We start from the raw sequence: 24,409 nt of genomic DNA on the forward strand, positions 1-24,409 counted from the left end.
CTCTAATTCTGACAACCATGCTACCCTTCTATTTTGACTACTTATTACTAAATAAGTAGTCAAAAAAGACGATTTCATACAATCATACTTATTACTAATTTCTCAAAATGCAAGATTATCTTCTTAGGAGACTAACATCCATAACATAAATTGGTTTCCTTTTCTAACTTCAAAAATTATGCCAGAAGGGAAACTGAATCATTTGCTATCAGTCATGGTCTATCAACACAAATAGTTAACCTACTAAACAGAATACCAAACAATCCTCATCTCTAATGCTATCAACCTTTTCCTAATACCTTTCCCTTCAAATACACTATGGATGTCACCACTTGTCAACTCTGACCATAATAAGGTTTAGACTAGAGTATTCAGTCGAAATTTTTCAAAAAAAAAAAAAAAAATGACATTAGCAATTCCTTACCTCTTAATGCTATTATGAGTGTGAAAGTAAAGAGAAAATAATTTAAATTGAATAGATTTATTAGTGCACTGTCATTAAAAATAATCACAAAGTAAAATAATAATTAACTTGTTCGATGAGAGACCTGTGCTTGTTTCCAAACACAACTTTTTTTAAGTCTAGATCAATGCTTGAAAGAACTATGTGTGATTCCGAATCAAAAATGCATCATGTGATGTCAGTTAGATGCGTGAACTGTGCTATTCATCACATATCTCATGGCACACTGGTCGTAAAGCACTGTTCTAGACTATAAAAGAATCACACAAAGTTTTTGGTGCTTGGCATTTTTTGTAAATATATTGAACTTTGAAAACTTCACTCTTTTAGGTGTTAATTGGGCATGATAATCATAGGGAGGGCACAAAGTTTGAAATTTGTAATTTGCAGTTTGGCATTAATTAAAATGTGGAATGTGGTTTTTTTTGCAATGAGAAAGAGATAGGCATTTAGAGGTAAATTCCCATTCCTTATCCTGCTGCAAAAAATATGGGACTAACTGCACACTTTCTAGTTGCATTTACTTCTAAATGCTTATCCCCATCCTGTTGCAAAAAAAGTACAGAACTAAATTACACCCTTTCTAGTTGCATATACCTCTAAACATCCTATCCCTTTGTAAAAAAAAAAAAAGTTCAGAAGTAATTGAATGCTTCACATTTTCCATACAGCCAAACTACAAATTTCAGACTCTTCCCTGTGTGATGACTTCAAAGCATTAGATGTTGTTGACTCTTCCAAAGCATTTCAAGAACAATTAACACCTAAAAGAGTGCAGTTTTCAAAGTTCAATATCTTTACTAAAAATGCCAAACCCCAAAATATTTTTGTCGTTCTTTCATAGTCCAGAGGTAAGGAATTGCTTAATGTCATTTCTTTGAACAATTTTGCCTGAATGATGTAGTCTAAACTAGCACCCTTATAAAAGTCTTCTATTCTACAGATCATTCTCCTCCCAATCTCAGCCTCATACCCTATGACACTACAATGGCACCAACTGGGATGATCTCTGGAATTTTTATGCTTCTTTCTCATGGTTAGATTATTGATTTCCCTCTCCTAATCCAAACATCTGCACTGTAATAATAACTGAAATAATCCTCGGTGGAATGAGGGTTTTCATTCCCCCACTCCAGTGAAAATTCCTGATCCTTATCCAATCCCTGGTCCTCTAAGAGATGTGACTCTGCCTCTGTTCAACATATGCTGCTTTTTATCTATGATGAAAGCAGAATATGCTCAATAGCTTAAATCAAAAACTCCAACTTCTCATTCAGCTTACACTACAATCCAAAACAATCATAACAAAGCTATCAAAAAAATTCCAAAGCAAACTTCATAAGAATGAAATGTACTAAGCTTGCCTTCTGCTCAACTGGCAGTATGGCCTTCTGGTCCCTTGCTAAGGTTATTGGATGTAAGTTCTGCCCTACCTCATTCACTCTCTCACACACACTATTATGGTACCATAGTAACCTAACCCAAGGATAAGGCAGGCTTCTTGGCATCAGTCTTTTCCTCCAACTATTGTTTGAGCAACCAAGGCAAATTACTTACTGCACTACCACAAAGAACCCACCGAATGCCTCCTTGATCTTCCATCAGAAGAGCAACACGAAACTCTCGAATAATCGAAATACTAAAGAGTCTCCTGGTCCAGATAGCATTCCTCCAGTTGTGATCAACATCTGTGCTCCAGAACTGAGACTTATCAGTTAAATAGTGATTACCAATATGGATTTCCACTATTCTTGTTACACAGCAGATCTCCATGGTTATCTTACCCACCTTTGGACATAGGCCATGGAAAGTTTTGGAGAAACTCAAGTGGTCGCTCTTATTTCAAAGGCATTTGATTATGTCTGGCATGAGACCTTCTGAACAGGCTCCCATCTTATGTTCTCTCTCTCCTACCCTTTGTAATTGTATTGTCAGCTTCCTGTCTCATCATTTGTTGCATGTCATGGTAGATAAATACCTCTCATCAGATTTCTTCATCAAGACTGGAGTATCCCAGGGTTCTATATTCTTCCCCACACTCTTCAACTTTTACACCAATGACATTCTCTCTCCCTCTCTCGATCTGACTTCAAATCTTATTCCTCATTTTGCTGATGACAGCACTCTCCACTCCTCTTCTTCATTCAAGAAACATTGCAGCAGTACACAAATGATTGAAGCCTAAAGATCTTCCATATCCAATGGCTCTCACTATTCTCAAGTGGGCTGAAGACAGCTTAGCAAATTCAGTGATATTCAATCTCACTTATTACTCATAAGAAAGATCCCACTTCACTTCCACTTACTTTTGATAACATTCCAATATCCTTTCAAGATCAATTTCTGCTTACTGGGCTGACTGTCATGTCCAGCTTATTCTGGCACAAACACATTACTTCAATAGCCCTCTCAGCCTCTAAAAAACTTTGTGTTCTTTGTCATTCAAAACATTACTTCTCTCCTGTTCAACGCTGTGAAATATCTCACACTTGAAATGGTGCATCCCAAGTCTCTCTACAAATTTTGATGATTATACAGAATGGGATGATCAACTTAATAGGTGTTCCTCCATCACAGACTCCCTTCAATCACTTTTCCATATGTGCTCGGATTCTGCATGCCATTTTTATAGGAACTTTCAATGGATTGCTCCACTAAACTGACAACTACCATTCCTCTACTTTTTCTCCCCTGGTCATTCTCCTGATAAAGGTTCTTCACAACTTAGATGAGATTCAAACCCAAGTCTTTCCAAAGATGAAGCACTTTCTCAAAATATTTTTCACATTAGAAATGCAAAACTCTCAAAATACTAAACATCATCATCATCATCATCATCAAATTCCTGCCATGTACCCACAAGGGGTGTACAGGATATGATAGTACTACGTGAAAAAATTATATCATTACTAACTTCCTATCTACAATTTTCCTCCAAATCAGTCTGTTACTTGTCAAGACTCCAACATTATCACATCTTATATTTCTATCGTCTAAGGCATTTTGTACTGTATCAATCCACCTATATCTTGGTCTTACTCTGGGTCGTTTTGCTGCCAAGGCAGAGAACACTTGTTTTGCTAATCTTTCCTCACCCATTCTGTTTAGGTGACCATACCACCTGAGATTAGCTCTGCTAACGCATTCCTGGATGCTGACAATATCAAGTTCTTTCCTAATATTCTCGTTTTTAATATGATATTGCCATTGATGCCATCTGTTCACGCCTATAATCTTTCTCAGGACTCTTATATCTGCAGTCTCTAGTCTTTGGTCAAATGTTTTACTTCTAACCCAGCTCTCAGATCCATAAGTTAAGATTGGTTTGAACACTGTCTTGTATACTGCTAATTTAGTGTTTTGACTAATTTCTCTCTTATTCCATATAAATTTATTCAGTTGACTTCCTACCATACCAGCTTTGTTGATTCTGTTGTCTATTTCTATATTTAATTTACCATCTTCACTAAAAATCGTGCCTAAGTAGCTGAAATGTTTCACTTGTTCTATTGCTTCTCCATTCACAATGCAGTTGATATTTTCAATGCTTCTGCCTATCCAATTTTTGACTTGTGACATTTTTCATAAACCAAAGATCTTTCACTTTTTGCTGAAGATCCTATGTCCTTATTAATTATTCTCTTATAAAAGTGCCACAATTGCAATGTCATTTTTTTCTCTTGTACATGGCATAACATACAGAATCATTCACCTCTCAAGTGCCAGTTCCAGATCAAGACATGGTTAGTGCAGCTATTAAGGAAAATGAGTTCCCAGAGTAATCACAATAAATACTTCTCCTGAATAAGATGCAATCATTTGTAAGCAGCATAACTAAAAAATCAGCAATTTTTGACTTGTGCCATTTTTTTCATCAGGATACAATATGCAAATACAGATGAATTTGAATTAAACAAATGAAGATAAATTAAGTACATATCAATATATCTTAAGACTAGAAGAAAAATTCTTTCTGCTAATACATTCAGTTTTCTCATGATATTATGCCAATTAGCAAAACATTTTAGTATGGAGGGAATGAATGAAGAACATACATTGATTAGATTTCTTAGCAAAGTAACTCTTATTTGCTGTTACTTGGCTTAGTACATACACATGCACATACTTAATTGTGAACTGTTATTATTAATGTAGCCATCATACTGATGTAGTATATGATTTAGAAACATCTACAAGGGGTAGTACAAAAGTGATAATACTTTTTTTTTTTTTAAAGCTCAGAATACATAATTTATTTAACAATGGTTTTGCATGGATTAAATGAAATATGTATATTCAATATATGCATATACCTGTTTTTCACTGATTTAGTAAAATTAATTAGCAGAACTAACCTGCAACATTTCATGATGAATATCAATATTATTATAAGTTGAAAAATATGCAACATCATCATCTGGTTTCATTGAACCAACACTTCTACTTGGATGAGGATAAATTAAATTTCCAGCAGAAAAAATTTCCTTGCCCACTTTCCTAAACAACAGCAAAAAATATAATATCATAAATAAATAATTTAATTAAACTTAAAAAAAAATGGTTACACAGATGCATAATAAAAAATACCATGCATTAAATAATTTATAGTTATATTGTATAAATAGCAGCAACAGTGGTATAGCAGAGCCAGAGTACACTGCACTGGCACACCAGTACTTTTTTTTTTAATCCAGAGGATGCTTCAGGACTTTAAACACCTTTCATATAAAATTTTATATAAAATGTTTCACATTTATATAACATGTGAAACATTTTATATAAATTGTATTTTGATATTCAGTTTCTAAGTTTGTTGTGAGATTTTACATTACCAGTTAAAAATGTTCTTTTTGTAAGAAAACAGTAACTGTTGGCTGAATAACAACTGTCATGAATTTTGCTACGTTATTGTTTTTAAATATGTTCAATAATACAAAGAGATATTGTTGCAACAAGCAAGTACTCTTTCTTTCTTAAGCCTGATTAGTCCTTCACTGTATTGTGTATTGGTGAAATTCTTAAACATATCCAGTATTGCATGCAATATTTAAATAATGGAAACATACAATCTTAGTTGTATCATATCATCACTACTAGAGGTTAGTTGCTTCATGTGTATGCATGCATGTGTGTGTGTGTTATCCTTGTTTAGTATTTATTTGAAGTAAAAATATTAACATAACTTTAATTAAAATTTCTTCACATTGTCAAAATGTTTTACATATTATTTTAAAATATTTAATATTTTTAAAACGTTAAATTAAAATGAATGAAAAACACAAGCAGCAGTCAGTACATCATTTCATTACAAACAAAACTTAAACAAAATGAAATGGAAAAAAGACATTTCACACACACACACACACACACACACTAGATCAAGATCTAGTTATTTACTAAATACATAAAATATATCAAAAATAATGTTGTAAATTCATCTTCATGATCAGATACTGCAGATGAGTAAAAAATAAAGGAAAAAAACATAGTCCTACATTATAAGGATGTACGGAAAAATTAAATGCAAATCATGGTCAAATGTAAAAAGTCTCACTGTATTAAAATCACAGGATTTTTTTTATTTTAAATTTTGTTTGACAGTATTTCTAAAGAAGCGAAACTCTATCTCCATCAAACAAGAAAAACAGATCTGCTAATTTAAAGAAAACAATTATAAAGAACATGAAAATACATTGGCACATTAATGTGAAAAAAATTCTGCAAAATGCCCATGTTCAGTGCATAAAAAAGATGTGCACACTTTAAATGAATCAGAAGTAAAATCAACTAGTAACATTTTTAGGGATGTCTGTTATACTGCTAAGTATAATTCACCATATATGGGTCATTTTGACTTATTACAATTACAAGAATTACACAGAAAAAAAATAGAACAAAACAAATGTAAAACCACATTTCATGGTTTGCATGTTGCAACAAAATAACTGAAATAAATGGAAAATATCTGTTTTATCAATTAAACTATTGTTTTTGATATAAAAACAATGTTGGTAATGTATTTAAAATGCAAGACTTAAAATGCAAGACAAAACAGCAAGTGCAATAACAGAATATTTACTTACTGGTCTCTGTGTACATGGATTTGATGTCAATTATCTTTAAAGGGCTCTCATTGCTTTAAACAGATAAAAGTGCAAGTATTATGCTTGGCAAAAAATCGGGTATTATGCAACCATTACTGTAAATATTCTCCAATATTATAATAAAGCATTACCTTGATGCCTTTTAGAACATCCATCAATAATTCGATTTTCCAAAGTAGACAGAATAAATGCCTGTGATTTTGTGGACAGGCTGTGTACTCATTAAAAAAAGACAGGAGGCTTTTAAGCTAAATTCTCCTTGTCGAAACTTTTGGAACCATCGCTGGCACTTTTGCATATTCAAAACATTATCGCCATACACTTCTTACTCGTTTTTTTAAAGTGTTAGCAGCATTGTTGCCTTTTTTGAACACATAAAGCATGATGTGCCTAATGTGCTTGTTCAGTGACCTCCATATGTATGATGTTCTTGAAAGTTGGAATTCCTTAGAATGAAGCTGCCTCAGCTTAGCAGTACTTATAAAGTTTTAAAAATTCACGTTTAGACAAGCTGAGACATGTTTAAACAAATATAATATAAAAAACAACATTACTTTTGGACGACCTGATATCTGCAGTCTCCAATCTTTGATCAAGTGTTTTATTTCTAACTCAGCTCTCAGATCTGTAACTTAAAATTGGTTTCACCACCATCTTGTATTCAGTTAATTTAGTGTTTTGATTGTTCTCTTATTCCATATAAATTTATTCAGCTGACTTCCTACCATACCAGCTTTACTAATTCTGTTGTCTATTTCAATATTTAATTTGCCATCTTCACTCAATAGCCGAAATGTTTTACTTGTTCTATAAGTTCTCCAGTCAGGATGCAGTTGATATTTTCAATGTTTCTGCCTATTTTCATTATCTTTGTCTTCTTATTGCTGATTTTCATATGAAATTTATAACAACAGTTATTCAATTTAGTCAGGGAATCCTGCAGACTTGTACTAAATTTATTTAAAAATATAACATCATCTGCATAAAGTAAACAGCTGAGATTAACATCTCCAATTTTGATATCAGGTACAGTACCACTTTCCTTCATAATGTGATCTGCATAGATGATGAATAACAGTAGAGATAACGTACACCCTTGTCTCACTCGATATAACAACAAACCACCTTCTTACACCTCCTTCATTCTAACTGCTGACTTACCACTTAAATATGGACTATGTATCATTAAATATAGTTCCTCTTAGAAAGGCATATGACAAGTCCCTCTTAGAAACTTGTCATATGCCTTTTCAAGATCTACAAAACTTAAATAAACGTCCACGTTATATTCCCATGATTTCTCAACTAATTTGTCTTAAAGTGAAAATCTGATCCTGAGAACTTCTATTTGGCCTGAACCCAGCTTATTCTTATCCAAGCTTCACCTTCCATGATTTTTCTTAGCCTTTTCTCAAGCATATTAGCATAAATCTTACTAGGGATACTGAGATTTCGGTGGAAAATGACATAGAATATTACCGTATTTTTCGATAGATAACATATGCATTATCTATACAAAAAAGTCTAAATTCATTAAAAATGAACATGCACGGTATACATTTGAAAGGTATGAGAGGTAAATCAAATATAATAACAAAACTAAGGTAGAAGCATTACTTAATATTTATTGAACATTACACTAATCAAATCCAAAAAATTCTTCATCAGACTCGATATCGAAAGAATCAATTGCATTAAAAATTTTGTTTGATATTTCTTCAGCTTCATAATCATTGTCAACGGACACCACTGCATTCCCTTGTGCTTTAATGAAACCATTTCTAACACAATTTTCACTTACAGCAGCCCAACTTGCTTCAATCCACGTAACTATATCTTTATATGACGTTCTTTTCATCTGCCCTGTTTTATTATATTTACAGACAGTAGATATTCTCATACCTTTAACTTTTTCACTAACAACCCAATCAAACAGTTTTTTCCCTATGGTTGGCCACAAGCACCTTCTAAACCTCATAGCATGTTTCCTCGTATGTAAACATTTCAGGACTGTTTCAGCCTTTCGCCATTCACGAACACTACTTTCTCCAACACTGAACAATCTACCAGCTTCGCGATTCCCTTTTTCCTTTGCTACTTCTACCACTTCAAGCTTGAACTGTGCTGTGTAGGATTTTCTCCGAGACGTACTTCTGCCTTCCATGTCGACCACTGCTACTAGCAATGCACGTGTTTTTAAAGAATTCCTCCGTTCTCCGTCTGTACTTCCTAACTCTACCGCTAGTTGGCGCATGCATGTTATCTATACAGCAAAAGGAGTGATGAAAATGTTGGGGGGGGTTCGTTATACATTAAGTGCGCATTATCTATCGAAAAATACGGTAAAATGTGCAAACTTGGTTCATGTTTAACAGCAAGAGTGGATATTCCTAAAGAGCTACAAGATTTTAAATCTATAATTAAAAAATAAAAATCTATAAAATTTTAAACCTATAGGCAAAAATTTAATAAAATGAGAATTATCTTTGTGATAAAATACACTTAACTGTTATTTTACCCAATTACCTCATTTCTTCTATATTTGATAATGCTTCTTTTAATTGCAATTCTTTAGTGGAAAGTTTCTGTACAAGCGATTCAAAAACACTTTTTGGTAAAGAAATTACTTCCTCTGTTTGTACTTCAGCTTTTTTCTCTGTCAAATATTCTTCAATATCTACAAAAGAAAGCAAAAGAAATGTTTATTAAATAAAAAGTCATGTGTTTAATTTGGAGTTCAATTAATTAATACACAGAGTACAGAAGAGCCTAAACAAAATAACAGTGAGAAGAAAAATATCATATAGTATACAACTTTCATGTTTAACCTCCCTACCGTCCATGACGTGTGTATATAATATATATATATATATATATATATATACACACACAAAGAATGTTCAAAAAAAGACTGAATTTTTGCTATAAAGACTTTATTGCTCATTTTACATTTTAAGCACTGTTTCCTTCAAAGTAGTCCTCTTTATTGGGGGGATACACTGTTCCCAACATTTCTTCCCTTGTTGGAATGTTTCTGGAATGCACACTGTGTGATGGCGCACAGTTCTCTTATCGGATTTTCCTGAATCTTTTCTATGGTTTGGAAACAACATTCTTTCAAAGTGGTTTTAAGTTTGGGAAACAGGAAAAAGTCTGCTAGGGCTAAGTCTGAAGAATAGGATGGATGGCATACAACAGATGTTGTGCATTGTCAAGTAGCAGCCAGCGAATTGTCGTGGTGCTACATCCAAATCTGGTTTTTCCACAATTCAGGCCTCTTCCTGCACACATCCCTCAAATGCACTGAAACTTCCTGGTACAATTCTTTGTTTACCATCTGACCATGTGGTACAAATTCATAATGGACAATGCTTTTCCAATCAAACACAACCAACATCAACCTTGATCTTTGACTGACTCATCCATCAATGCTTAAATCACTCATAGCACTGCATTTGGCTCATACAATCCTCCCCGTATACTTGGATAAGCAACTGAAATGTCTTTGTCAATTCTTGTCATGATGAGATGAATCTTTATATGGGCTTTTTTAATTGAAGGTAAGTTAGTCGATCTCATATGGCAGTAGCAGGGTTTTTTCTTCCTGGAAACTCGTTTTTTATTCTACATTCAGACAAATCAGCCATCAGAACACATGCAATTTACAGACAAAAAATACTGCTGTTGGTTGTGATGGACAGTAGATGGCATAGGTGGTAGTTGAAGAATTAAATCGTAGAAGAGACAGTGAGATGTATGTTAGTAGGAAAGTAGAGTGCCCTCCTATGATGAGTCTTTGGACTCCTTGTCTTGTATACTGCTAGTTTAGTATTTCAGCAAATTTCTTTTTTATTCCATATAAATTTATTCAGCTGACTCCTCCACCATACCAGCTCTTGTCTATTTCCAGATTTAATCTATCATCACTAAAAACTGTGCCTAAATAGCTGAAAGATTTTACTTTTATAGGCTCTCTATTCAGAGTACAGCTGAAGTTTTCTATGTTCCTGCCTATTTTCATAGTTTTCTTCTTTTTATTGGCAATTTTCATGCAAATTTCTCACAGCTATTATTCAATTTAGTTAGAGAATTTGAGACTTGAGCTAGATGCATTTGAGTACAACATCATCTACATAAAGCAATGAGCTAAGTTTGGCATCTCCAATTCTAATATCAGACCTAATGCCATTTTCTTTCATAATGTGATCCATATATATAATGAATAAGAGTGGAGATAATGTGCATCCTTGCGTTACCCCCTGCATTTCCTTCAATTTTTCCCCTGCATTTCCTGCAATTCTAATGCTGACTGACAACTTAAATATAGACTATATGCATTGCTCGATATAATGTTCCATTCACCCCCATATAATTGAAGTGTTCTGAAAAGCATTTCTCCGGGTACCTTGTTGCATACTTTTTCCAGATCTACAAAACTTAAAATAGAGAAAATTATCTAGTATGGTTCTGTCACTTCTTGGTTCATTCTAAAGTATCAAAGTAATTATTCCTTTTATCAAAGTATCAAAGTAATTATTCCTTTTACAGTACTCTTTCCTTCATTTCTAAGCTTCTTCAATAGCCTCCAGAACATTTTGCCACCTTCATGATATTTATTTTACATACTCTTTATTTACCAAAGTCTTCCCAAGAGTTTTGTTTAGCAACTTTTACACATAGCTTAGCTTTTGCAGTTTTCTCTGTATTCTTTTAAGGCATTTGCCAACTTATTTGCTAGGAACCTCTTTTATGCTTTCTTCCTTTTAACTTCTTGTTTCCACCACGGTGTTCTTATTTTTCTATCTTTGCAGACAACTTCACCACATACTTCTCTAGCTGAATCAATCAATGTCTTTTTCAGAGTTTGACACTGAGAGTCCAAGGACTGGTTCTTTTTTTTCATAGTTTCATTTTTTTTTCAATAATGTTTTTATAGTCAAGTGTACAATTTACCTGTAAAAGCTAATCAACTTTAATTCTTTTTAAAACTTTTTACATATTGTTCTTTTCAATGTGATATCCATTTTTATCCTGCTTAGTACTAAGTAATGGTCACTTCCAATTTCAAATCCTCTGTACACTCTTCTATCCTGAACAAGCATGAAGATATCACTATCAACAATGAGGCTTTTCTTGTGTCTTCTCTCCATGTGAACTTGTGCACATCTTTATGTTGAAACATGGTGTTAGTAATGACTACTGTGTCCTGATCAGACATCCACTAAATACTTACCATTATTATTAGCTTTGCCCTTTTCTCTAAATTTTCCCACAATCCTATATGCCTGGTAGGATTCATTTCATACTCTGCTGTTCAGATTTCCAACAAGGACCATTTTTTCCATTTTCTTTATGTCAGCTGCCTGTTCTAATGACACAAAAAATTCTTCTACTTCTTCTTGGGACCATAGGCACAAATAAGTTTCATCGTCCATTTCCCAATTTTGAAGTTTGTTGACATAACTCTACTTAAAAGTGCTTTCTAATCAAGAAGTTTATCTTAATATTTGGTGTTGAATAGCATCGCTAATTTTTCCTTTCATGTTGAGGTTTAATGGAGTATTGACAGCACTACGAAAGAATTACAAATTAATGTTAATGCTTCGAATATTTTGTCTCATTCACCAACACATCTTCAGGGAGTACAAATAACACACACACACACACACACACACACACACACACACACACACAATACTTAATGAAACATGTGGTTGACTTTAAAGTTCTATATAGGTGGTGTGCCCTCTATGGAATTTGTAGGCAGCCTAGAATGTAAACTAGGAGCTCTGATGATTACTGCTTCTCAAATTTTGGGAAGTTTTATGCATCCATATTTGTTTAAATTAGGTTAATTTCTGAGTGCCGCTGCGGATTTTGAAAACAGTCTTTCCTTTTTAAATTTACTATGGTGGAGCAAGGTGGTTATCTTCCAGAAGATCCTGTGAGTTGTGTCCAATCTGTAAGGCCAGACTGATCATAGTCGTGATTGCAGATGTAAGATTTGTATTCATCTAAGTGGATTGCAACTGATCTGTCTGTCCAAAGTAAGCCAACTTGTAGGAACAGGGTACTTGATATACTCCAGGCACTGAGAGAGAAGGGAACTAATCTTTGGTATAATGGTAAGGTATAATGGATAAGGGTAGCATGTTTCCGGTGGAGCTTAAAAGCTGAGAAGAGGTTGTACTTTTTTAAAGAGCTGGTTATTTTTTCTGATGTGCTAATTTTCAATCAAGGTTTTAAAATGGGTAGAGCTTTTTTTATATAGGATGTGGTAAGTCAAGCGAGAGGCTTAAAAGAGTTTTCCAGCTGTTTTGACAATTTGTAGCATGGAGCATCAATGGCATCTACTATAGGTCTTAGGGGGGAATTAGATTTGTGGATTTTAGGTAAACCATGTATCCAGGGAGTACAAGAACCAAAGGGTTTGACTTTGTTTGTAATGTCAGGTGGCCAGGAGGATACTTTTTTAAATAAATTTTTTAATTTGTAAAATTGGGTTTTTGTGGGATCGTGATCAAGTGAAATGTGGGCAGCACGATCTTGGAGAATAATATCCGTTTTTCGATTATATTCCATGTTATTAAGGATGACTGTGGCCTCTGGTGATAAAATACTTTTATCTTTCTGTAGCTTTCTGAGAGCAGCGAGTTGATCAGAAGATATTTCACTTTTTTAGAGCTGATGACTGGGAGAGGATATTGGTGATGTCGAGTCTGATATATAGCCAACATCACATTTGACATTGACAATATTCTCTCCCAGTCAACACATCAAAAAAGTAATCTATCTTCTGATCAACTCGTGGGTCTCAGAAAGTTACAGAAAAATACAAGTATTGTCATCACCACAGCAGATAAGGGTAATGCCACAGTCATCAAAGCCATGAAATATAATCAAAAAATGGATGTTATTCTCCAAGATTGCACTACCTATAACCTGCTAGATCACGATCCCACAAAAATACAAGTTAAAAAAATTAAAAAACTTATTTAAAAAAGGATCTTCCTGGCCACTGGACATTACAAAAAAACTCAAACCCTTGGGTTCTTGTCCTCCCCAGATATATGGTCTACCTAAAATCCACAAACCTAATTCCTCCCTAAGACCTATAGTAGATGCCACTGATGCTCCATGCTACAAATTGTCAAAATAGCTGGCAAACTCTCTCTTATCTCCCCCCCCCCACACACACACCAACTGGAGTTATCACATCCGATATAAAAATTGTACCCATTTTAAAACTTTAATGGAAAATCTAACTTTAAATAATACATATATATCAGTAAGCTTTGACATCACCTCGCTGTTAACCAATCCTTTAATGACATCTTAATACTCGTAAAATATCCTTCTGATATCTCAGATCTCTTTTCCTATGCCATCAATTCTAGTTATTTTTCTTGGAATAAGAGAATTGTAAATTCTGTTATTCCCCCCCCCCCCCCATCACGCAAATTTTTACATGTAAAGGTTTTGAAAAACAAGCCATAGACTAAGCCTCTCTAAAATCAAGATACATAGATGATTTGAATGGCCTCATGGCCCAAACACATTAGACTCCTTCCTCAGTCACCTCAATAGTCTATATTGAAGAATTCAGTTTATGATGGAAAAGGAAAATAACAATAGTTTACTCTTCCTTTACACCTTCTAACCTCTCCTTCACTGAATAGAGAAAACCCACTCACATAAGCAGATACATTCACAAACTTTCACACTACCATCCCCCCCCTCCTCTCAAGAATATGGCATTAAAACTCTAACCAACACAACCTATAATCTTTGCTCCAGTAGAACCTTTCGTTCAACTGAACTCAACCATATACCCAACACCTTCCTATCCAATGGTTACAGTGTTTACCAAATTAAAAAATAATCAATTCCACCTCATTCTTCAGAAGGATTTCAGAAATGCCATCCCCTACATCCGTGGCACATTGGAAAAAATAGCCAGGTCTTTAAAAAAGTATACAGCTTTTAAGCCCCATTGGAAACTTGCTATCCTTATCCGTTCTACCAAATACCAGCTCCTTCACCTGTTTTTGTCTTCTTTGGCTCAGTAATGCCAATTATGTCTACATGGTACTTTACCAATTTTTCTGCAAGTTCAATTTTCTTTCCATTAGTACTCCTTATATTGATGGTTTCTATCTTCAGTTCTTCTAATGCTGGGTTTCTTCTTCTAAAGTTGGAGTTTGTTCAAACAGCTGACTTTTCACTGTTCATCCACATGCATATATATATATACTGTATGTGTACATATATTATTTTTTTTTAATGTGATCTAACTTAGATGGTTGACCTATCATGAATTTAGTACTATGTGAGTCAGTGAGGGAGGGATCATCTATCAGCCACATTGCTCTTCTCTGAACAATGTCAACAATTTTTTGAGAGATTTTAAATTAACGAACACAAGCATGTGCACAGCATTCTAAAGATGGACAGATTTAGAATTTGTACACAGTCAATAGCTGAAAAGTAATATCTTGAACACAAAAGAATGCCTTGTTTTTCAGAAGTTGACGGAGTTATTTATATGCCAGGGAGGCCAGAGATAAATGTCTATATCTAACGAGAGAGAGAAAGAGATCGATGCTGTCTGGTAAATTTGTTACTGAAGGTGAGTTCAGATTTTTTTTTTTTTTTTTGTAAGACAGAAGTCAAAACTAGATTGACCAGGTAATCCCACTCTATTGAAGACTTGTATGAAGATCACTGTTTAAGGAATGGATATTAGAAAATATTGAAGCTTGGGATATTTATGCACTGCATACATTGTTGAATGAGGACAAACAGAGTGCACTATCATAAGTAAAAGTGAAGATATGATTATTGGTAAGTGAGGGTATTTAACATTTTGTTTTCGGTTTAAGCCAATAGGAATACAATTTGGTCAGCTAAATCCCAAATTGCCAGTCCATTTTCACTCGTTCAGTATCCAGGTAGATACCCAACAGGGTGCACCACAAGAAGGTGAGGATTGGACATTAGGTCAGAAGCCCTGGTCAGTTCTCCGCATTCCTTTAAAGGCTATGTGGAGGTCTCCTCTCAGTTATACAGTTTTGACCCTTAAGCAACAATGATTGAAGTAGAGCTCTCATAGCATCTATATGTAAAAAGGGAAATAAAACTGAATGTGACAATTACAGAGGTATTTCCCTACTGAGTGTTATTGATAAGATTTATGCAAGTATACTTGAGAAACGGTTGAGAAGAATTGCGGAAGAAAAGCTCGGTGAAGAACAAGCTGGATTCAGGCCAAATAGAAGCTGTCAGGATCAGATCTTCACTTTATGACAAATAGTCGAGAAATCATGGGAATATAACAGAGATCCGTATTTAAGTTTTGTCGATCTGGAAAAAGCATATGACAAGGTGCCAAGAGAGAAGCTATTCAAAACACTACAGTTGCATGGTGTCAGTGGGGCATTACATCAAGCAATACTTAGTCTTTATTTGAGTTGTAAGTCAGCAGTTAGAATTGAAGGAAGTACAGGAAGATGGTTTAATGTTAAATCTGGTGTGAGACAAGGATGTACATTATCCCCTCTGTTATTCATTATCTATATGGATTACATTATGAAGGAAAGTGGTATTAAACATGATATCAAAATTGGAGATGTTAATCTCTGCTCTTTACTTTATGCAGATGATGTTATACTGGTAAATAAATCCTCTACAAGTCTGCAAGATTCCCTGACTAAATTGAATAACTGTTGTAATAGATATGGTATGAAGGTCAGCAATAAAAAGTCAAAGACAATGAAAATAGGCAGAATCATTGAAAATGTCAACTGCGTTGTGAATGGAGAACCTGTGGAACAAGTAAAACATTTCAGCTACTTAGGCACGATTTTTAGTGAAGATGGTAAATTAAATATTAAATATCGAAATAGACAACAGAATCAACAAAGCTGGTATGGTAGGAAGTCAACAGAATAAATTCATATGGAATAAGAGAGAAATTAGTCGGAACACTAAATTAGCTGTATACAAGACAGTGTTCAAACCAGTTTTAACTTATGGATCTGAGAGCTGGGTCAGAAGTAAAACACTTGACCAAAGACTAGAGACTGCAGATATGAGAGTCCTGAGAAAGATTAGCGGCGTGAACAGATGGCATCAATGGCATTTTCTTAATATGATATTGCCATTGATGCCATCTGTTCACGGATATTAGGAAAGAGCTTGGCGTTGTCAGCATCCAGGAATGCATTAGCAGAGCTAATCTCAGGTGGTATGGTCACTTAAACAGAATGGGTGAGGAAAGATTAGCAAAACAAGTGTTCTCTGCCAGGTTGGCAGGAAAACGACCCAGAAGAAGACCAAGATATATTTGGATTGATACAGTGCAAAGTGCCTTAGACGATAAAAATATAAGATCTGATAATGTTGGAATCTTGACAAGTAACAGACTGATTTGGAGGAAAATTGTAGATTGGAAGTTAGTAATGATGTAAATTTTTTATGTAGTACTATCATATCCTGTATCATATCATATATTATCATATCCTGCCACGTACCCCTTGAGGGTACGTGGCAGGAATTTGATGATGATGATGATGATGAGGGTATTTATGTATAAAGAAAGAGAACATGCAACAGAACAGAGTTCTAAGGCACTACTGCACCAGTAGAGAAGCTCAAAGACAGGAAGCTGTCCATTATGATATGAAGTGAACAACTGGTGAGAAAACTGGCTACCCAATTACAGAATGTGGAAAGCAGAAAGAAAATTGGCAAATTCTGGTTTGTAATGTTTTTTTTTTTTTTTTAATTTCTTCTTCAAGTGAAGATACATAGTACTGACTACATGTTGGGATTTGGGGATTTATGTATGGACATATACTTTACCAAGTATAAGCAAAACAAAGTTTGTGCATGAAGTCACTTCACAACTGAGCTACTTGTATATAGAAACTAATGACTTCACATCAATTGGATGAAACCAAAAATATAACTTGTTGTCATCTTTATAGTATAACAAGTAAGTGGAAAAAATTTCAACATCTATCTCTAAATCAGAGTAAGGTGTGACACCTTTTGACTACTTGTATATGGTAATATGATTTCTGCATTGCTTCAACCTTGGTATCACTTCTGGGTCTGGCTCCCACTAATGAGACCTCAATAAGGGTCAAAACTGGTCTAGGTAGTGCCCTTCCCATAATGCATAGCATTATACATGTCTGTAAGGATATGTGCATTGCATTATGGGATAATAAAGCAATTGATGAGGTCATCAGCCTCTACATACAAGTAGCCCAGTTGTGAAGTGACTTCACATGCAAACTTTGTTTACTTACACTTGGATAAAGGATGAAACCAAGAATATAACTTCTTGGTATCTTTAATTTATAGTATAACCAAGTGGAAAAACTTTCAACATCTATCCCTTTATAGATATTAAGTTTTTTTTTTTTTTTGTAATATAAAAAAAAAATTGTTTAAAAGAAAATTTCAGCTGCGTGGCAAAACAATTTAGTGTATGTGTGGGAGTATCTCAGTCACTGTACGGTCACATATCTGCACAGCTTAGAGGAAACATTGCCTTTGACTATAATGCAATGAAATATTTTACTCAGAACTGTTATGTTTACAAGTACTAAGATACAGAGTAATTCTGGTATAATTTCATTCCTCACAAAAATAATGATAATGATTATATTAAAACAAGCAACAAACTACTAGAAATTATACTAATCATATTTATGTAATATAATAAATATTCTACCAAACATCAAAAGAGGATCATCTCTCACTGAAGGCATCATAAACTCATCGGCAACCCAAGGGGCATCAGTGGATGACATCTCCAATAAGTCAGCAGCAGTGATGCCCTAAAAAAAAAAATTAAACAATACCTCTTTTCTTAAATATTAAATACAGGTTAATAATGCATTTAAGGGAAAATAACTGTAGGAAAGCAAATTTAATAGGTGCATGCATTACATAATTCACGAGGAAGTAGATTATGAGAAAAGTTCAAAGGAAAGAAAGAAGAGTTGTTGTTTGAACAAAATAAAGGATGTAACTATGTTCTGAAGTGTCCTTTATATATAAAAATATATACTGCTTCCTCTTCTCTCATAAAGAGAGAAGAGAAACAGTATATATTTTTATCTCACACACCTTCTAAAGTTACAAAATCTAAAGTCATAGGGATTCAAATCCAGTAAATGAGATGGCCATACAGTAGAGAGAAAAAAGTGATTAATTGCTTGTCATTACCAAGGTGCTTATGCAAAAGTAAATACCATTATCATTAAGTAAATACCATTGATAATGGTATTTACTTTTGATGCTGCTCTCCTACAAAGTGAATATCAAGGATAACATTTATGGCACTACTGAAAATATTTGCAGATCCTATGTTCAGAACTTCAGACATAATCTAGCATTTTTTTAAAATCATAATGTCACCAATTTTTCCTTTCTCCCTTGGGAGATGTTGCAGAACAACAGTTATGCCACAAATTTCTGTACAGGCAAACTGGGATGAGCAGTTTGACACAGTGGAACATTCATCATCTATCTCTAATCCAGAGTATTTTATAATAAGGTGTGACACCTTTGACTACTTGTATATGGGAAGTATATGGCTTCTGCATTACTTCAACTCTGGTAATCTCTTCTTGGTCTGGCTCCTCCCACTGATGAGACCTCAATAAAAGTTGAAACTGGCCTGGATAGTGGCCCTTCCCATAATGATTAGCATTATACACACCCCCAAAAGGATGTGTGCTTTGCATTATAGGATAATAAGGCAATTGATGTGAAGTCATTAGCCTGTATATATATAAGTTGCCCGGTCATAAAGATACTTAATGCACAAACACTGTCTACTTACACTTGGATAATGGATTAAACCAAGAATATAACTTCTTGGCATCTTTAATTTTTAGTGGAAAACGAATTTCTTTCTTGGATCTATTCCAACACATATGTTCTTGAGTGGAGGAGATGTAATTGTGGAGGAAAAGCTTGGAGAAAAACAAGCTGGTCCAGGCCAAAACAGAAGTTGTCAGGATCAGATTTCACATTAAGACAAATAGTTGAGAAATCATGGGAATATAAAAAGAATCTGTATATAAGTTTTGTAGATCTGGAAAAGGCATATGACAAGGTGCCAAGAGGGAAAACTCTTCAAAATGCTCCAGTTATATGGTGTAAATGAGACATTATATCGAGCAATACACAGTCTCTATTTGAGTTGGAAATCAGCAGTTACAATTGAAGGAGGTGCAGGATGGTTTGATTTTAAGTCAGGTGTACAACAAGGGTGTATATTATCTCCACTGTTATTCATCATCTATATGGATCACATTATAAAGGAAAGGTGGTATTAAACCTGATATCAAGATTGGAGATGTTGGTCTCAGTTCTTTACTTTATGCAGATGATGTTATACTCCTAAATAAATCCAGGACAAGTCGGCAGGACCAAGTTATTCAGCTTGGTCCCTGACCAAGATGAATAACTGCTGTAATAAGTTTGGTATAAAAATCAGCATTAAACAGACAAAGACAATGAAAATAGGCAGAAACATTGAAAACATCAACTGCAACCTGAATGGAGAACCTATAGAACAAGTAAAATATTTCAGCTATTTAGGCACAATTTTTAGCGAAGATGAAAAAGTAAATTGAAAATAGAAGCAGAATTAGCCAAGCTAGTATGGTAGGAAATCAGCTGAATAAATTTACAAGGAATGAGAGAGAGAGAGAGAGAGAGAGAGATTAGTCAAAACACTAAACTAGCTGTATACAATGACAGTGTTCAAAGCAATTTTAACTTATGGATCTGAGAGATGAATTGAATCAGGATTTGATCCTTCTTGATCAAAGACTGGAGACCATAGATACAAGAGTCCTAAGAAAGATTAAGGGACTGAACGGATGGCATCAATGGGCAGTATCATATTAAAAACAAGAATATTAATAAAGAATTTTGTTAGCATTCAGGAATGTGTTAGCAGAACTAATCTCAGGTAGTATGGCCACTTAAACAGAATGGAGAGGAAAGATTAGCTAAATAAGTGTTCTTTGCAAGGATGGCAGGAAAAAAAGACCAAGATGTAGATATATTGATACAGCAAAAGTGCCTTAGAAGGTAGAATATGAGATTTGAATAATATTGGAATGTTGACAGATAACAGGCTAATCCGGACGAAGATTGTTGACAGAAATTTAGAACTGACGTTACTTTTCATGTAGGACTATCATAAGATCCCATACACTCCCTGAGGGTATATATCAGGAATTTGATGATGATGACATTCTTGAGTTCATGTATGAGTTCTTGTTTCATTGACAACAAGATCGCTGAGTGGAAATGTCAGTACACAGGCTGATCACTTTAAATAAATCTGTAACAGATATCATTCGGCACTTCTGTTCAGGTAAAACCAATCACGTTTGAGTTCTATGCATTTTTCCTCTCCAAAACAATGTTTTAATATTTGGCAGGTTTGTAGCATTTTTTAATATACACATATCAATCCTAGGCATGAGAGGTCACAAGATATACAAAGTGAAGTGTAGGCGAGTGATTAGAGAGGGAGAGAGAATGAAGTAAGTAATCTGTTTAAGGTGTTTCTTGAAGAGTTGTAGAAAATTTTTTTCACTTGGTTATTTTAATAATCAAGTAAATAATTTCTTAGCAATTAAATTATACTTGCCAAAAAATTATACTCTTGTTTAATCCTTTATCCAAGTGCAAGAAAAATCTGCATGTGAAGTATAGTCAGGACTAGGTTACTGGTATACAGAAGCTGACACCTTCACAACAAAATGCTTTAGTAACCCATCATGCAAAACACACTTCCTTGCAGATGTGAATAATGCTATGCATTATGGGAGGATCACTACCCAGACTGGTTCTGACCTTTACTGAAGTCTCATCAGTAGGAGCTAGATCCAAGAGGATACTAGGTTGAATTAATGCAGAGTTCATACATTTCCCATATACAAGTAGTAAAAAGGTGTATTAGCTTAACAAATTTTTCTAGATCAGACCAGTTTCAACCTTTACTGAAGTCTCATCCCACAGAGAATTATGTATGTTCATAAGGAAGTGTGTTTTGCATTATGGGATACTAAGGCATTTGATGTGGTCATCAGCTTCAATATACAAGTAATCTAGTCGTGAAGATACTTCACGTGCCAACTTTGTTTGCTTACTTGGGTAAAGGGTTTAATAATATAATTTTTTGCCAAGTATAATTTACTCTTCAAGAGTTGTGGGTTATATGCATTGGTCAAAACAGTACAGAGAAAATGTTTTCATCATGTAGAACAAAGGAGGAGAATGAGAAGTTGGTCCAGTGAGTTTGGAGCTATACCATATATGGATATTGACTAGCTCTCTTTCTGGGTTCATAAATAATTAGAGAAAAGTGGAGGAGTTATGGTAAATTCAATGGAGCAGCATCTGTGGAAAAGATATATTGCAGAAACAGAGCATCAGCAGGAAAGTGATATGATAAAGTGAGAGAGAGCAATCATCTATTAATACATTCTTGTTGTAGAGAGAGCAGGAAACTGTCATCACCACGTTCACCGCAGCAAGGAGACATCTCGCCCTAATGCAGTTTCTTAATTGTGAACACATATCATGATGTGTTTGTCAATTATAACCAAATCTGTATGGGGAGAAATGGAGCATCTCTTTTTCAGGATATATTAGAAAATAATAATTAAGGAGAATGCTATATTTGGCTGGTATGTATGAATTACTAAAAGGTGAAAAAAAGCAATGTGAGAATGACAAATACAAGAGTGAGAAAAAACAGGTATGAACAGAAATATGTAGACATGGGTTTCTGTGGATTAAGCAGTTCTGTAGGTAGTTTTTGGTACTGAGACCACATATTGATATAAAGTGTTAATTAAAAATAAACAATTAAAAAACCAGACAAGTTTTGTTAATCATAAGACTTACATCATCGGGGTAATGGTATATAAACGTTTTACACAACAAAGATTTATTGACAATTAATTACACATATTAGATGTTTTTAATAACTTCACAACTGTTAAATAATTGAGAAACCAGAATACAAATGATATGTTCATTACTGCATGCATGTCGGAACATTGCTAGCTGTTGTCAAGTTCTGTGGTACACGTGTGCTATATCCTAGTTCCGTGGCAGTTAAATTTTTGAAAAAGGCAGACCACACTTGATGTAAAATCAAGCCTTAATTTTTATTGTATTGTGTAGGGATCCTAAGCATTTGTGCAGCTTCTTTAAATTTCTTGTGAAACAGTTATTATCAATATATGACATGTTTGTCTGATGACAAACAGAAATGATTTCAGAAATAATTTCATTACTAGCAAATTATTATTAATATTCTATAATTACATTCTTATCATTACTTGTGTGTCCAATAAGTTGCTAGGAGGGAGCAAATTACATGTAATCCTATAAAATCCAGACATGCATGTTTGCATTCATGATAGAAAAAAAAAAAAAAAAACCTTATGAGGAGAGGGAAAGAGCCTCCATAGCTCAGTCAGTATAGACGAAGCCCTTTGGTCAGAAAGACTTGGGTTCGATTCCTGTCAAATGGGAGGAACCTTTATCTGGTCTCTTTTGACTAAAGGTGAGTTAGCCAGTCTCATACAGTGGTAGGGGGTTTTTTCACCCTGAAACTAGGGTTTTTCATCCCCCAGAATAGGCAAACCAGCCCTGTGCACACATGGATTACAGTCATGAATACATCCCAGCCATATGCTGGTTCTGAGCCCAGATAAAACTGGAGAGTTGGGGAAAGCAATGGTGAACTACCCTGTAAAAATCTCACCAGGAATACATTGTGGGCAATACCTACAAAGTCAACTACGGTCGGAAATGACTGAAAGGGGAAAATTAGATCAGGAGAGGGAAAGAGATTCATTTGTGAAATAACTAACCAATGATAAATGGCAACTGTATATGGTGGTAGCAAAACATCTTATACAAATTGTTGTGCTTGTCATATGTATTTATTTTTGCTTTATTATGATTTCTCTTTGTTTTCTAAGAATTGTCTTTTATTCACCAATGATTAGTATAAACTTTTTACTTAGTAATATATGCATAAATAGTTTCCAATCAGTGTCAGAATTATCCACCTTTTTGAAAATTCTACCTTCATCACATTTTTTTTTTTCAGCAGCTCTTCTATCTTATCAATAATAGATGTCCCACATATATTAGTATTTTGTTGGAAATCAACAGATGCAGTACTCTTCTCATAATGCATTGAAGGATTCATTATTATTCAGAAAATATGAATTTTACTGACTTCTCTTCTTTCCAAAGAATGGGACGAAAATGTTTCTATATAGCGAAAAACATTCCCATTTCCATCAGACATACTGCAGATGCAAGAAAAACAAGTAGTTTTAATTTATCAATAAATACAGTATAGGGACATTTACTATATTTAGTAACAATTAGTGTAAATTAGATACAACTAGAATGAAAATGGCCCTACACAATGAAAAAACACAAACCTCCCACAGACACTATACTGTATACATAGTATAGTGTCTGTGCAAAACAGTTTTATTGTAGTACCAAACAAATAATATTATAATATAATATTATATAATATAATAAAAGAAGAGACATCAGTGTTCATCTATTCCTGAATAATAATGATTCCTTCAATGTATTATGAGAAGAGTACTGCATCTGTTGATTTCTAAAAAAATAATATTATTATAATAACATTAGAATATAATGCAAGTCTCTCCATAGAGGCAAAAGACTCATTGCAGGAGATCCGCTATTCTCACTCACTGACTCTCTCTCTCTCTCTCGCACGCACACACATACATGC

At 34.2% G+C, this 24,409-nt stretch overlaps 1 protein-coding gene across 1 annotated transcript in view; it reads right to left on the reverse strand.

Annotated features, from left to right (window-relative positions):
- The window catches only part of LOC150109074 (protein arginine N-methyltransferase 3-like), a 154,307-nt gene that overhangs the window by 120,488 nt on the left and 9,410 nt on the right, over positions 1 to 24,409 (reverse strand). Inside the window, exons 3-5 of the mRNA XM_090405500.1 lie at positions 18,311 to 18,416; positions 9,094 to 9,244; positions 4,819 to 4,960 (exon numbers count right to left, since the gene is read on the reverse strand). Coding sequence (XP_090261626.1) covers positions 4,819 to 4,960; positions 9,094 to 9,244; positions 18,311 to 18,416 — 399 coding nt within the window. The remainder of the gene's footprint in view (positions 1 to 4,818; positions 4,961 to 9,093; positions 9,245 to 18,310; positions 18,417 to 24,409) is intronic.

The sequence above is a fragment of the Typopeltis vanoorti genome, chromosome 2 (genome assembly GCF_054136105.1).
Source record: "Typopeltis vanoorti isolate ZY-2024b chromosome 2, IOZ_Tvanoo_1.0, whole genome shotgun sequence".
NCBI lineage: Eukaryota > Metazoa > Arthropoda > Arachnida > Uropygi > Thelyphonidae > Typopeltis > Typopeltis vanoorti.